The sequence below is a fragment of the Strigops habroptila genome, chromosome 9 (genome assembly GCF_004027225.2).
Source record: "Strigops habroptila isolate Jane chromosome 9, bStrHab1.2.pri, whole genome shotgun sequence".
NCBI lineage: Eukaryota > Metazoa > Chordata > Aves > Psittaciformes > Psittacidae > Strigops > Strigops habroptila.
The window spans coordinates 9,874,002-9,888,500 of NC_044285.2; the positions used below are offsets into that span (position 1 = coordinate 9,874,002).

Sequence of the window (14,499 nt, forward strand, 5' to 3'; positions counted from 1 at the left end):
TCACTTTTTAAGTCAACACTGGTGTCTTAGCATAGCCAAAGTTTGGCTCACGAATATACACAATTCTAAAACATTTGGAAATCTACAGTCCCATGTGAAAATATTAATTTATATTTAAATTGGTAACTGCTTACCCATCCTAACAATATTAATATTAACAGTGTGACACTAACTCTCTGCTGAATTTGAGATGTAGGTCAGTTATACATAAAGTTGCCAAGCTATAGTTGGAAAATATTACTTCATCAAAGAATAAGCCTTGGTACAACAGTGAATAGCAGAGCCTCATGTCCTAATATACATCAGCCTGGCGCCACTATTGTATGCAGAACTATTTGCATACATATATTTCTATCACTACTCGGGTTCAGGATCAACATGCCTTTGGATATGCACTCCCCCAGCAATACGAATGTGAATGGCACACTGACTTCTCTGAAGTCTCCCTTTGCACTCAGAGGCGATGTTCATATGTCTTCTTCAACAAGGAGCAAAAGGATGACCTGAGCTTATTAAATATTTGACAGAATATTACCACTGTGAGTTAAATCTTACAATTTAAATGTAACAGATAGCAATGATGAGATTAAAAATAGGTACTTTTCCAACAAAGGACTAGAAAATAAAATGAACCTGTAAACTGCGTAATGCATGGAGCTTCTGATTAACATTAATGCTCCTCCGCAGATGTTGAGCTAGAAAATATCTGTATGTTCATGGCTCGGCATTTTAATTTGTTTCCTTACTGCAGCTGCAGACTGATGGCTCTAAAAGGTAAGTTTACTTCACCGTCAGGTTTAAAGTTCTATTAAGCTACAGCTGGAGATTTCATTTTCGGTTTTAACAACAGTCTAGACATATGTGCATCTCAAATAGGGATAAGGAAAGTTCTCTGATGAGCAAGTCAGCTGGCTATGCCTGCTACTGCTGCAAGATAGTCATTCACTCTGGTGGGCTTTAAGCTCTGTAGTGGAGCCTCAGACAACTTCATGGAAAGAAAAGTACTTTTAAAGGCAAGTCTGTTTGAACACATATACGTGTGTATAAATTAAAGTGACAGAAAAGAAATAGTGCTGGTGTGGGTGACATGCCTAATAAAAACATGACTAATGATCAATGATTTTCTGCCTTCACTGGTAATTTCTTTCAAGATGTAAGGTAAACTTCTGATTCCAGAACTGCAAGGAAGTTCAGTGCAGTTCTTGCTTACCTTTCATGGGACATTCAACCGTAATATTTGCTCCAGTTCTTGCCACGACCGTACCTCCAACCACTGCTGACAGACTGCTGGCTTCCAGATTTGTGACATTTAACACAGAGGACAAGATGACAGGAATCTCTTTGAAATTAAAGGAATAACCAGTTTTAAAAGCTTTATTTGACTTTTAAATATAGATCCTGTAAATTCATTGTGTTTGGAACAGAACACAGTTTGCGAAAACAGCAGCCAGAAAATACAGGTGGGATAGATACATGCAGACTGAGTTCACACCTGCTGTGGTTTTAGGGCAACTGTACCATCTTATTGCTACCTATTAAACCAGGTAGAGTTTCAGGGATTCCCAACGAAAGAAACTATTTCACACTGGAGTGGAGATGGGTGCTTATATATATATATGTATATATATGCATATATACGTATAAAACCAAACAAAACCAAAAAACACCTCCCAAAAACCCAAACAAACTAAACAAAAACCCAAACCAAACCAAACCCCAAAACCCAACAAAAAAAAAAAAGCCCAAACACAAAACACCAAACCCCCAAACCATGTTCAGTTCTGTGGCTGCTGCAGTCTTACCTGCACGCAATAGCAGTGATGTTTCCATATCAAACCCAAAGTCATTAACAACCAGGCATCCATATGTACCAAGTTCCTTTTGAGTAGGATTCTGAATCTGCACTTTTCCAACAGTGTCCAGGATCACCCTGCACAATATTCAAGGAAAGATCAGAGTTACCACCCTGGAGCAAACCCAGTTGAATCTTCTTGCACGAGTTACAGATACAGCAGCAAAACTGCTTTTTAGGGTTTGTCATTTTAGACCAGTGCATACAGTAATGGTTCTGCTTCCTCTTTGGTGACAAAGGGGAGCTCTAAGGGATACATGCATGGAAGATTCTTCAGATGTCCTTCTTCTACAAAGCTGTGTCCTAGATGCAGCCCTTTGGACGACAGTGACTTTGCTACTACAAACCAGAATCCCTCAGGAACAACAGCATGAATCAATCAGACTACCACAATTAAAAGTATTAGGCTTGGCAAAAAATCCATCTTTCCAGAAGCAAGCTTAGTTCTCAGGAGGATTGGGGAGTTCACAGATGTATGGTCTAATCTGACTTCCAAATTACTGTAGGCTTTGGGGGTTTTTTGGGGGGCAGGTTTGGTGGGTTTTTTTTTTCTTGGGGGTGGAGGAGAAGCAGAAAGATGTGTTTGTTTTGTTTGGTTTTGGTTTTAATGTTATCATTATTAAAGCTAAAGTCTTCCACCAAAACCCCACAGGCATCTTGAATACCTTGCCTGCCATCCAAGGGACAATATATGAGAGCAAGCATCACAGGCTGGGGAAGAGCCTGAAAACAGCAGCCTGGACTTTTGCCCCTTGTAACCTGAATTATGCCATACACTCATTACGTTCAAAAACCATGTAGCTCTGTCATTCTGAGTACACTTATAAAAGAGATACACAAAAACATTAAAAATACTTGTGTCTCAAGAAAACAAGCCACCTCCCGCACGGCTCAAGTAGTGCCACCTTTTGCAAACCCAACAGGTAAACAGCCCATTTGCCTTTTCACATTCTTTTTCAGATGTAATGCTATTAACATCACTGGCCTTTGAGTACACACACATATATGTGGGTTTGTGTACAAGAAACCTGGCTGTGGAAAAAATAGGAAAGAAACCACTTTGCCAGGGTATCCCTTAAGAGCAAGAATATCGGTCTGGTCTAAAATGAAGTCAACTTATGGAAGTAGACATTAGGAATCACACAGATACACGTGACTAAACAAAACACCATCATGTCCAAAAAATGAAAGTATCGCTTGCAACAAATTAATGGGAAATTATGCGTATTTCACAAAATAAACATAACTGGTGGGAGCTACATGGTTCCAAAAACATTTGCACTTTTTTAAATGGCTTAGTTTTGGTGTCTTTGCTTTAATTGATAGCCCTGCAGAAGTATATTTTTCTTGGCAGTGCAGTTAATCAGTTAAGTATGCTGAGAAACAGCCAAAAGCACCTTTATCATTTCAGAATCGTTTTTTTTCATTACTCAAGAGCTAGCTCTAATTCCAAGAGGCTCACACATGAAGTTAACTCTAATATTATCAGGTGAGCTTCTAATTTATCAGCAATGAAGTAAAAGTATTTGCTCAGTCTTGAGTAAATATCTAACACACACTTGCTGTACTTGTTCTTCAGGTATAGTTCTCCAATGTGCTGGTAATACAGGTCCTTTATTACTTTGTATTCCACTGTCCTCAATAGAAATACTTGTAAATTCTACAGTATTGGGAAAAAAGTTCATAAAATCTCATTCTTTCTTTTCAAATTGAAGGTATGCGGCTACAGTTACCCCTAAAGATTTACTGTGCTGAAGGATGGTGAGGGTACCAGTGATGTCTTGCCTCCTTAAGGAGAGAGAATGAATAAGAACTGACTTCTTTTCATCTCTAGCATGGTACAAGTTTTTAATGTGTTCTCACTGCATCTGGTATCTAAATAAATCCAGTAGGCTTCTTGAATATAAATCTGTTCATTTTCTGATGCAGCTGAAATGATTAACAGAGATCACAAAATACAGCTAGGACATCCAAACCTAGTAAAAAAAGGCAATCCTCCCACGTAAGATTGTGGAAATGGATGTTAGCAAAGCCAAACAACGTGACAGACACTTGAAAGAAAAAAAAATAATTACATAAATAGGCGGAAGGCACAGGGTTCGTGCTTATCTCATTTTTACAACAGTATGCTTTTTGATATTGCACAGCAGGGTGGATTTTTGCAATTGATAGCAACATAATAAGCCATTCAAAAATAAAAGATATTTACTTACTTCTCAGAGGCTTTTAATGTCTCGCCATCTTTTGTCCAAGTATACTTCACTTCACTAATACCAGCTGTTTCACACAGTAGATTCACAGTGTGAGTATTCTTGGTCAGATAAACTGTATTTCCAATTCGTACAGTTACTGTTTTGTTGAAGAAAACTCGAGGAATTTCCTTTTGCCTCATAATAACTGGAACCTTCTGGTCAAACATTAACTTATCAACAGTTTTTGTGCTGAAACGCTCAGATTCATTTGGTGATTTGCCTTTGAGTTTTGAGGCACGTTTCTCATCCTGGGCCACCTTCCATTTTTCAGTAGTTGGTTGTGGAGGCCTAGATAATTCAGCAACTAATTGATAAATGACCTGGGATGCCAAGTCATCATTAACTTCTCCAGTTTCAATAAGCTGACTCATGTTCCTTATCAGTTCTTCAAACTGTACCGTGTCCATACTGTAGGCACCTTGGAGAACTGCTGCCTCCAGTCGTTTATTTTTGAATTCACGAGAGCTGAAGTCTTCTGCTGAATTACTCCCAAAGGTTCCAAGATTTCGCAGAAATGGCTGATCGTTTACTTGCCTGTCACCCAGATAGAGCTCATTCTTCTTACTCCACATTTGCCACATTTTGCTCATTTTATGCCATTTAGCCCCAAAGCTGTTGGCCTCATTGTGATCGGTGTTACTGGCCTCACTGGCATGTTTTCTCAGATTTGGTGGTTCTATCAATCTGTTGTCAGTACCAATGAGTTTGAGCACAAACATCTCATGCACAGGGCCTGCAATACACCGGTACACCCCAATATCAGCAGCTTCAAGACTATGTATTTTCAGTGAGCCTGACTTAGTGATGCCAAGTCTTTTAGAGTTTTGTAAGTGTTGTCCATCTTTCTCCCACCGGATAAGCGATTTCTGGAACCTCCGTACAGGGCACTTAATTACAACAGATGTTTTTGGAAGTAAGTAGGCTCGGCTTCCTATGGTAAAATTAATGCGCTTCTCTTGTCTTGTTTGAATGTAGACTCGGTGAATACTGACAATCTGGGGTCCATGAGCAGAATACTTCTCTGGAAGCTTTGGTTTAATCTCTGAAAGAAAACAAAGTGTTGAAAAGTATCTAATCACTGGCACTCATGCTTACAAAATCTGCTTTTCCCAGAATGCTTGACAGAGCTTCTCCTGGCTTTGTTCAAGTCAGATTGCAACACGCTGAGCTTTTATCTCGGTCACAAAAATGCAAAAATATGAACAACATGAAACCATAACATTCCCCTGCTCCAGCCAAGAATTCTATTGCTTCTTCCCCATATCTCCTAACAATAAAAAGATATAAGCAATATATACCTATATGAAGGACTCAGGTGGTGCACATATACATAAGTGGATAGATACATCTTACATTAATTTATATTATATATATAATCTTAAACGATTATATTTCCCATATATTTCATATCGTTGCCTCGGAAAGGTTAGGGATGATGGGAATGGAAAAAGTGAATGGGAAAAAATTGAACACTATCAGTTTCCCCACATTTGAGCACTGCAGAGTGCAGATGACCTAAATAAAAGAAAACCTATCCAAAAAGTAAGGATCCCCTTAACTGTTATTTACATTATTGGCTGGCCATGCTGGTTGTCTGGTTGAGTCAAGCCAAATTGATAGCGACATAGGAGGTGAAAGCAGCAGTCAGTGAAGACACAGTACATGCAACAAGCAAAGCCACCCTGTAATCACTGGCTGAGCATAATTTCTTTGGGTTGAAAGATGAGTTGCTCAGTGTTGTGCCAAAAAAGGGAGGGAAGGATGGAAAGAGAGAAATAAATCAAAATTTTGAGAGGTTGAATATAGTAATCAGATGAATTGGCAAAAGCAGACAGTAACAGCACAAAGCTTCACGCAGACTGGGGATGGAGACAGTGAGTATTATGAAGCTCCTCCTTCATTGTACTGCAGGAACTTGGATACTGAAGGGTTTCTACAGAGCTGCCTGAATGAACCCCACCACGGGCAGGCTTTTGGAGAAGTGGCTGGATGGGCACACTGGACACACTAGAATGACTGCAATGCTTTGGATACAATGCTGTGTTGACTCACTGCTGGCAGCTACTGTGTCCCGCTTTGATCAGTAGAACTCATCTCATACTAGGTGAGAAAATAGCAGGTGGGTGAGCAACAAAGTGCTGTAGAATGCTCAGAGCAAGGGCAGGCACTCCCCAAATTTGTTCCATGCAAGATGAAATTGGCCATCTGGGAAGAGTTGGGAAACTCTCCACATTGGTGCTAGAAAACAATCCAACTGTGTTTGGTAACACAGCCTTCTGGTATGTGACAGAGAAAAAACTTGGAGCCTGCAGAATGAGTTGAGTTGATGAGCCAGAAAATGGACATACAAACCAAAATGATTCTCAGTGTGCCTGAATCTGAAGTCAGTGCTACTATCCAATTGGTAGGTACATAAATAAAATGACAACTCCAGTGATGGCACACAAATGATATTTGAAAAACTGCATGCTTTTTCTATGCATGTGCTTCAAATATGCTGTGAAGAAATAGGTGAAAAGCTAAATGCTTCAAGCATTCAATAAGTGTGTACACTGTATGAACTGCACCCTAGAGTGTATTTTTATGCTTATAAAACAAAATGGTTATTTTCAATGTTTTGGGTAATGAGTTCAGACCTGTGGGGATATCATGGTTTCATAATTACACAGCTTTTAAATCGATACTCGTTATCCAGATACATGGTTCTCTCAGCAATTTCACATCGTACAACAAATAAATTGCTTCAGGCATTCAGTTTGCTAAAATTATTAAAGTAGCATCCTGTTTCTAATAAGTTATTGGGCCCAAAATATTTATTTTTAGGGAAGCATTCCAGTATTAAATCTTCCATTTCCAAAATCCAACTTGCAGACACAGTAAATGTAACTTTAAACACACAAATTAAAATACTGCAGGCTGTGGTCTGTTTACACTAGTTATTCCAACATGGAATTAATACCAGTGCATACTTATAAATATGTTAACAAGTCTCATCCATTTCATTTTTTAAAAAAAGAAAGACCACTAACTCTCATTAGCAGTTCAACACTAAAGGGTGTGTATGTTTTTACTGGTGACTGGTGAGCAAGGCCAGGAGTGAAACAGAGTTCTGGATGGCAGGCCATTTAAATATATAAGGTCAGATGAATATATGAGGCCACATAAGCATGCATTTTCTAGATCCTTAGTATCATCCAGTCTCACATCTGCTGAGGTAATGGACTGTTTGGGATCATTTTTTTTCTACAAGGTAAAGCTTGCTTAAGGATTAGATTGTACTGGAGCCATTGGACCTCATTATCACATAGTACAAATCCATCTGCGTCTATGACCTCCAGTGGTCCTCTACAGCTTTAGCCGGGCCTCAGGTCGTGGTGACCTCAGGGCTAGTCTAGTGTTACTTCCTATTGCTCAGAGCTCACAGTCAGGAATGTTTCTGACTTAATACGGCTTATTAAGTAGAAACCAGCTATTATGGATTACTAGTCCCAGGAAAAAAGATTAAATCTAAAATGCCTTAGCACTGTCATAAGGCAGTAAAGAAGGAGGTCATCTGAGCCACAGAAGCATAAACCGAGGAGATGCATTTAGAAACACTGGTCTCAAAGGCAAGAACCCCTAACTGCATGCATGCCATGACCCGCACCGCTCTTCACTGGGTCCGCTTCACTTGTCTGCCCATCCTAGGGCCATGCTATGTTCCTGCCTTCTATTCACTCCCCCTTCAAGGCAGCCTGAATCCGTGGCTGCAGGAGGAGGAACTACCTCCTGAATGTTCCCATGAATCTAAATCCTGCTGCTGCTGCTGCCCTGGCCCCTTCTGCTAAACCCAAGCTGGAACTATGGGTATGGACATGCCTCATGCCTTCCCCTGCCCTCCTGTTGCATAGCCAGGGAATTGCAGGCAGTTCTGAGTTGCAAGCGCTCACTTGTTCCAAAGGGTTGTGGAGATAAGGGAGAGGACAGTGATTCTCTTGTATGACTTTGATCTGCACCCATTCAGCACAATCGCACTCCCTCTGCAGTCCACTGTCCTGCTTTCTTGGCACTGTGGTGGAAGCTGACAATGTAACTTTAGCATCAGCCTGTGCTAAGCAATTTGCAACCCAGCTACACTGCCATTCAACTATCCACAATTAATTAAATTCAGATAGATATGCAGCTCAAAATATTTTATTAAACCTTATGCCAAGGACATTCCTGAAAGTCCACAGGGCTTTATTTAAGTGGAGTTTTGAACCTCAGGATTTCGGCATGTTAATCTGAAATGCAGGCCAGGAAAAGAAGTTTCATATTATGTATGAATCAGTAATTATTCTATTTCTTATTTTGTTTTGTGAATCATTTTTAAAGCAAAGCTTCAAAATGTATAAAGTAGCTATTCTTTGACAGCACTATGAACTGGGTCAAAACATTTCTATCTCTGTGATCTGTGATCAAAACCAGGCTGTTCATGAAGGCTTTTGGTTTTCTCCCACCTCAAAACTAACAGCTCTCATTTTCCCCTTCCTTTTGAGGACACTACTCCTCAGATCTACATATTAATAGTCTCCTTTATAAAGGAAGGAGAGCACAGGTTCATTTATAAGGAACCTGCATTTAGAACTGCCTATTCTAAATTACTTTATGCAATTGAACATAATCTGTATCAGTAAGGTATTTCCACTGGTGTTACACATACGCAATTAGTGCAAGTACCATTAGTATCATAACCCAATTGTGCCGAAATCATATAATTCCCATAAACAATCTTCCTGAAAAGATTTAATACTGGATTTTTTTGAAGAGTGTCTGTACTGTCATCACTTCCTGCAAAGCTCATGAAATGGGATTCTCATTTTTCCAAGGAAAGATAGAAATTATACCGGAAGTTATCGCTGGCTCAGAGTTTCAGGTTTTGAATTCCACCATGCTAAGTGAAATGTCCAGTGTAATACAAATGTACAGTGAAAAGATAAGCCAGAACTGGATTCTTATCTTTTCTAATATCATTTGTAATTTATAGTCAATTTACATTTTGGTTTGGTTTGGGTTTTTTTCAGTTGGGATAGCATACAGGACAAAGGAAAAATCAGATCAAATATAGGTAAGCATGAGGGTGAGAGGTATGTACCATTAAAGCATATTCAAAAACTACTTCTTGAGATCATAACCTTTATTTCTGACTGGTAGAAAAATTAAAACAATCCTGTTATTACTGGTCTAGTAATTATGACACTCAATTTATGCCATATTAAGAATGTTGTGAAAGTATAGGGAGCTGAGTGAATTAACCTGTATACAGATTTTTCTTTATACATAGATCATTCCAAATCAGCAAGAAACTGTAACATACTTACTGTTGCAGGCATTCATCTGGCAAGACCTTACAAGCAGTGAAGGAGACAGACCACTACACATTGATCCATTTAGTGTGACATATTGGCCCTTTGCTGTTAGGTTTTGGCAGGCAAGTTTCCTTCTCTGGATTCCAACACCACAGCTCACTGAGCACTGCGAAGGGAAGGATGCAGTTAGGCTAAACTTGGTGTCCCACACCACACATGGTAATTTTAAACTAGTTTTTTGGTTTGGGTTTTTTTATTTCTGAAAGAGAATGCATACGCTCTACTTCATAGGAATCCTTGTGTTATCCAGACATTAAACTCTCTCTGCTTTTCCAGACAATAAGAATATAAAACATATTTGTTCCAACAAACAACTCAGGAACAATTAAAATAACATGTCAGTATTTCTTTATGTCTAACCACGGGCAGAACATAGCAATGAGATACAGTACCTAAGAGAAACAATGCAGCACATTATAAACAGTCTGTGTCAAGTCTCTCATCCCTCTCTCCTAGTTCATATTACATGAAGCTTTAATTGCAGCTTCTAAATTCACTTTTATAAATCTTTTGAACACGGAGTGGTAGCGAGCTTGCACTAAATGGGCAAGAAGAAGGACATATTCCAGAATAATGCAAATAATTGCTTTTTGAAAGCTGTACTATGAACTAATTGATAGCTAAACATGTCTGGTAGAATGCATGCAATGAATTACAGCCTGTCCTTCAGCAACTGAAGTACAGCTCAGGAAGAGGACTGTAATCAGTTTGGTTGTAGGCAGTGATGCACAGCAACTGTATGCACAGTTTAGTCCAGGTACATGGCTTGTGAAACCTTAAGCTGCCCTGTAAAGGTATTGCTCCAAACAGCATATTCACCCAAGCAGAAATCCTTAGAGCTCATGCTGCAACTGAAGGGTTTGATTCACCATTGCTGAGGGCTGCTCACCTTGGACCATTCTCCAAAGACCAGCTGAGGAGGACAATCAACTTTTGCACATAGTTTACTAGTTGGCAATTTAGGTTCCTGGCAGGTGCCATCAGAGTGTTTCAGGAAGCTTCCATCCGTCAGCAGCTGCTTACAGTACACTTTGCGGGTCTGAATCCCTCCTCCACAAGTACGTGAGCACTAAGGAGAAGAAGAAAACACAGCCTGTACACCTGCATGGACAGCTGTCCTCACCCATCACATTGCTACTGTACACAAACACTGTAAGCCCATCTTCCCCCTTATGCTCTGTTGAAAAATGACATCTACTTTCAGTTACAAAGCAAGCAGAATGTAGAAAACTCTTCTGTTAAAACATTTAGCTAATATATTAGAGATGATGAGAACTCATGTTATAAAGTCACACCACCTCAATGCAATTAAATAGTAGAAATCTTAAAAATACGCATCTTACACATAGATCTGTCCATGCCCCTCGTACCTGGTCAGAGTTTAGGAAACTTTGTCCTTGAGACAAAATAAGTAAATAAAAAAAAGAAGCAATGTCTTCAAAGCAGGTTATTGCATCTGCAGAGTGCAGAAAGATGTCTGGAATAACTGGTATCCAGCCTTCTGAAACCTTGAAAAGGACTTTCCACCTCAACCTGTGACTGCCTATTAGTATAGCAGTCAAAAGCAGTATTTTTGACCCTGGATTACTTTGTTCTGATGAAACCAGTTGAAACACATACCAAAGCTTAGGAGCTACCTTCCATGTTATTCCACTGTAGAATTTCAAGTACCTAGCCAGAGGAATACATTTAAACTATTTCTGTAACCCAGACATACCTCTTGCCATTCCTCAACATGCCAAACAGGGGGACAATCAATCTGGTTACAAGCTTGTAAAGAGTGAGGCTTTTTGTCTTTGCACTCTTCAGCAGCAACAGCAGATCCTCCCGGCTGCTGGCAGGACACGTCTCTCGTCTGTATCCCAACCCCGCACGTAGCTGAGCAGCGTCTCCAGGGGCTGCTTTGCCACCTGTTCCAACAACACAGCCCACAGCTCGCATGTTAGCAACTTGCCTCAGATCAGGGAAGGAGCAGTCATACCCAAACAGAGCCTAGCAGGAACAGAACTGATAGGCGTAGTTATTGACAGATGGCCGAAACATCCCTTTGGTTTGGTTGTAATGCAAGATTACAAACTAGATTTATAAACTTACAGGTAACAAGAAAATGCAGAAGTTATGAACAATAAAGTAATAAAGCCGTTTCCAGATAAATTCAGCTCCAGCATTTACTTTCAGAATGCTCCTCACCAAAAAAAAAACCAGCCTGTTGGCAATCTGCTGATGTTTACATTTATAAATGTAAATATATAAATAGACCTTTGTTACATTTACAAAACTTCCTTTAAATGTGTATATGTTTTCTATAAAACATCCTGTTCCTGTTAACTTCTTCCCTACATTTTGCAAGAGGAGGTTTCTGCAAACACGTACAAAAAATATGCAAAGGATCAGAGATGTCTGAGATCAAAAGTGGGTAAATAAGGCAGCACACGTCAAAATTTCACATATGGCCCTTTCAAGTGACCAAATCAGCTGGGTTTTCTTGGATTTGGATTGGGTTTTCTCTTTTCCCAGAATCTCCAACATAAGAAGCTATAAGAACTATGTGGGGCTACTAAAGAAGCATGAAATTAAAATAACTGCAAATCATAATTTCACCTTTTTCATTCAGTGAGGGTAGAAAGTAAATATTCTGGGATATTTTGTGAAATTGCCTTAAAATTTTCCTTGTACCACTAGAAGAGTTAAGGCTGTTTTTCCAACTCTGGCAAATACCTACATGGAAGAGATTTATTTCAGAAAATGTTCCCTGTTTTATTAGTGAGATGTGAAGAGCGGAAAAGGAGTGAACAAGACCAAAAAAAAAATACCCAACCCCAAAAGCTTGTTAAAGACAGAAGTAGTGAAATTTCATCCCAAAACAAGAGCACAGTCCTGCAACCTGAACCCTTTCTGAGAAAGCCAATGTTTATTTAAGTCCTATTAACCATTTCTTCGCCACAGTATGATTTCTTTATACACCGTACCTTGGAGGGCAAAGCTTCGTATTGCAAGCACGAGTCATTGGTGGTGGTCTCTTGGAACTGTCGCACAGGGTTTCATTGACGGCTTGTTTTGTCTCTACACGCAGACACATTGCAATGGCTTCTTGTGTTCCTGAATTAAAAAGGAAAACACTCATGAGACACTGAAGATGGGAGAGATTTCTGTAGAGCTTACTCTTGAATAATTCTCAAAAAGCTCTGAACATTGAATTAGATCGGAGGCTTAAAAGTAACACCTCAAGTCAAAAAGAATACAGATATTGATATATTTAATACTCAAAAGACGTTTGTGAATGATGTCTACTTTAAGTCTGCGATATTTAAAAGCCTTGATTTGACATTCCACCTGTCTGAAAATCAACAGAAAATAGGCTTTACTGTCTGTCCACCATCGGATGCTAGATCTGCCCAGTTCCATAATGCTCCCCAGCCAACTACTGTTCTCATTGCCAAAATCAGGGTAAAAGTGACTCCTTCTCACTTAAGGAGCAAACAATGTAATTAAAAAATGCAGAATACTTGCAAAACTATAGTCAGGAGAATGGCTGACTAAACATAGAACCTTTCTCTTAGAGGCTAAGAGGTGCAATAGTTTTGCTGAAGGCAGCAAATCTGACCCAGTCTAAGGCTTTCCTCACTTGTGACTGTTCTTGGCACCTTATAATCTGCAGCTTTTGCTACCTCGATCTTATTACTGAAGCATGAAAGATTACTAATACTCAAATTTCTGTGAGTCAGAATGAAAGGTAATATAAGTTTGCTTTAGAATGTCAGCTTAGCAAATACACATTTTGTGAACTACTTTTATTTTAAACCTATGCAATTACCCAATTTTATATATCATATTTTTTAGTATGAGAGCCTTACTCAATTTCAAAGCTCACTTGCATACACATGAAAGACAAGATGGTATGTGACGTATTTGGGGGACCCTGAGTATCTGGGATGTCCTATACAAGCAATGCTAATGATCATAATCCTTCAGAACAAAAAAGCACTGAAATAAAAAAATACTTATTTTGTTGCTTCCAGGTAAAAATGGCTTTTGAAGAGTCACCATTTAAAGAATTTAAATCCATTTCCTTCCTCTCTTTCACTTATATCCAGTGATTTTGTAGGGATATGGATTTACTTTCAGCAGCTGGTTGTATTTCTTTTCTTAGGATCAACTTCTAAGGTTTCAAAGGGAGTTGCATTTTTAACTAGAAACTCCACTAACCACTTCATGGTATTATCCATGACATGACCTCAAACCAGCACCACTATTCTTAACAAAGGTTTCTACAACTATTCCTGCATATTCTACACTGAAAGTTTCATCTCAATGCCAGTGGTCCATAACTCTCTTCTTTACAACACATTCACAAGCACTGTTATTCTGTTCATAAACCAAAGCTGTTCCTTCCATCTATGAACAATTCTGATGTAGTTCAGCGTATCAGCCAGCCCAGGCCACAGTCCCTCTTTGCAACACTTGAACCAGTGCAACTATTTCAGACACATCAGCAGAAGTAGCCCAGCAGTGATTTTCACAACAACGTAGATTCCCGCTTTTTTCAGTCTCTCTGGTACACCTCTAGATCCCCACTGGGACCATTTTCAGTTCAGAAAGACCTTGTTATATAAATGTTTTGACTACATCTATGAAGTGATGAAATTTTATAGAAGACCTGACCTTAAATATGATTGACGACCTATTCAGATCTCTTCTATCAAAATATTGATAATTACATTAATATAGAACACATGCATTGAGTAAAAAGTATTTTACTAGCAAGGCTGAGAAAAAAACCTTTAACAACAAATACCATGCCCATAACGCAGACATGGTTATGGGCTTGTTTAAAAAAATGCTTGTTTAAATGTTTGTTTAACAGGAACAGCTTTCCTGTCTCCCTGCTTAGGAAATGCACATCTGACAGTATCCAGGAGAGAAATAAAGATTTAGAAATTGTGCTCTGGCAGAAACAGAATGACATTACCAGACAAGCCATCAAGCCCATGTCAAGGATCCATATAAT

At 39.1% G+C, this 14,499-nt stretch overlaps 1 protein-coding gene across 4 annotated transcripts in view; it reads right to left on the reverse strand.

Moving 5' to 3' along the window:
• Nucleotides 1–14,499, reverse strand: part of ADAMTSL3 (ADAMTS like 3) — a 179,923-nt gene that overhangs the window by 22,812 nt on the left and 142,612 nt on the right. For all 4 annotated transcript variants that reach the window (XM_030498307.1, XM_030498305.1, XM_030498306.1 and 1 more), the window contains exons 17-23: nt 12,461–12,590; nt 11,209–11,401; nt 10,381–10,560; nt 9,444–9,597; nt 4,066–5,146; nt 1,803–1,930; nt 1,211–1,339 (exon numbers count right to left, since the gene is read on the reverse strand). In XM_030498307.1, the coding sequence (XP_030354167.1) occupies nt 1,211–1,339; nt 1,803–1,930; nt 4,066–5,146; nt 9,444–9,597; nt 10,381–10,560; nt 11,209–11,401; nt 12,461–12,590 (1,995 nt within the window). The remainder of the gene's footprint in view (nt 1–1,210; nt 1,340–1,802; nt 1,931–4,065; nt 5,147–9,443; nt 9,598–10,380; nt 10,561–11,208; nt 11,402–12,460; nt 12,591–14,499) is intronic.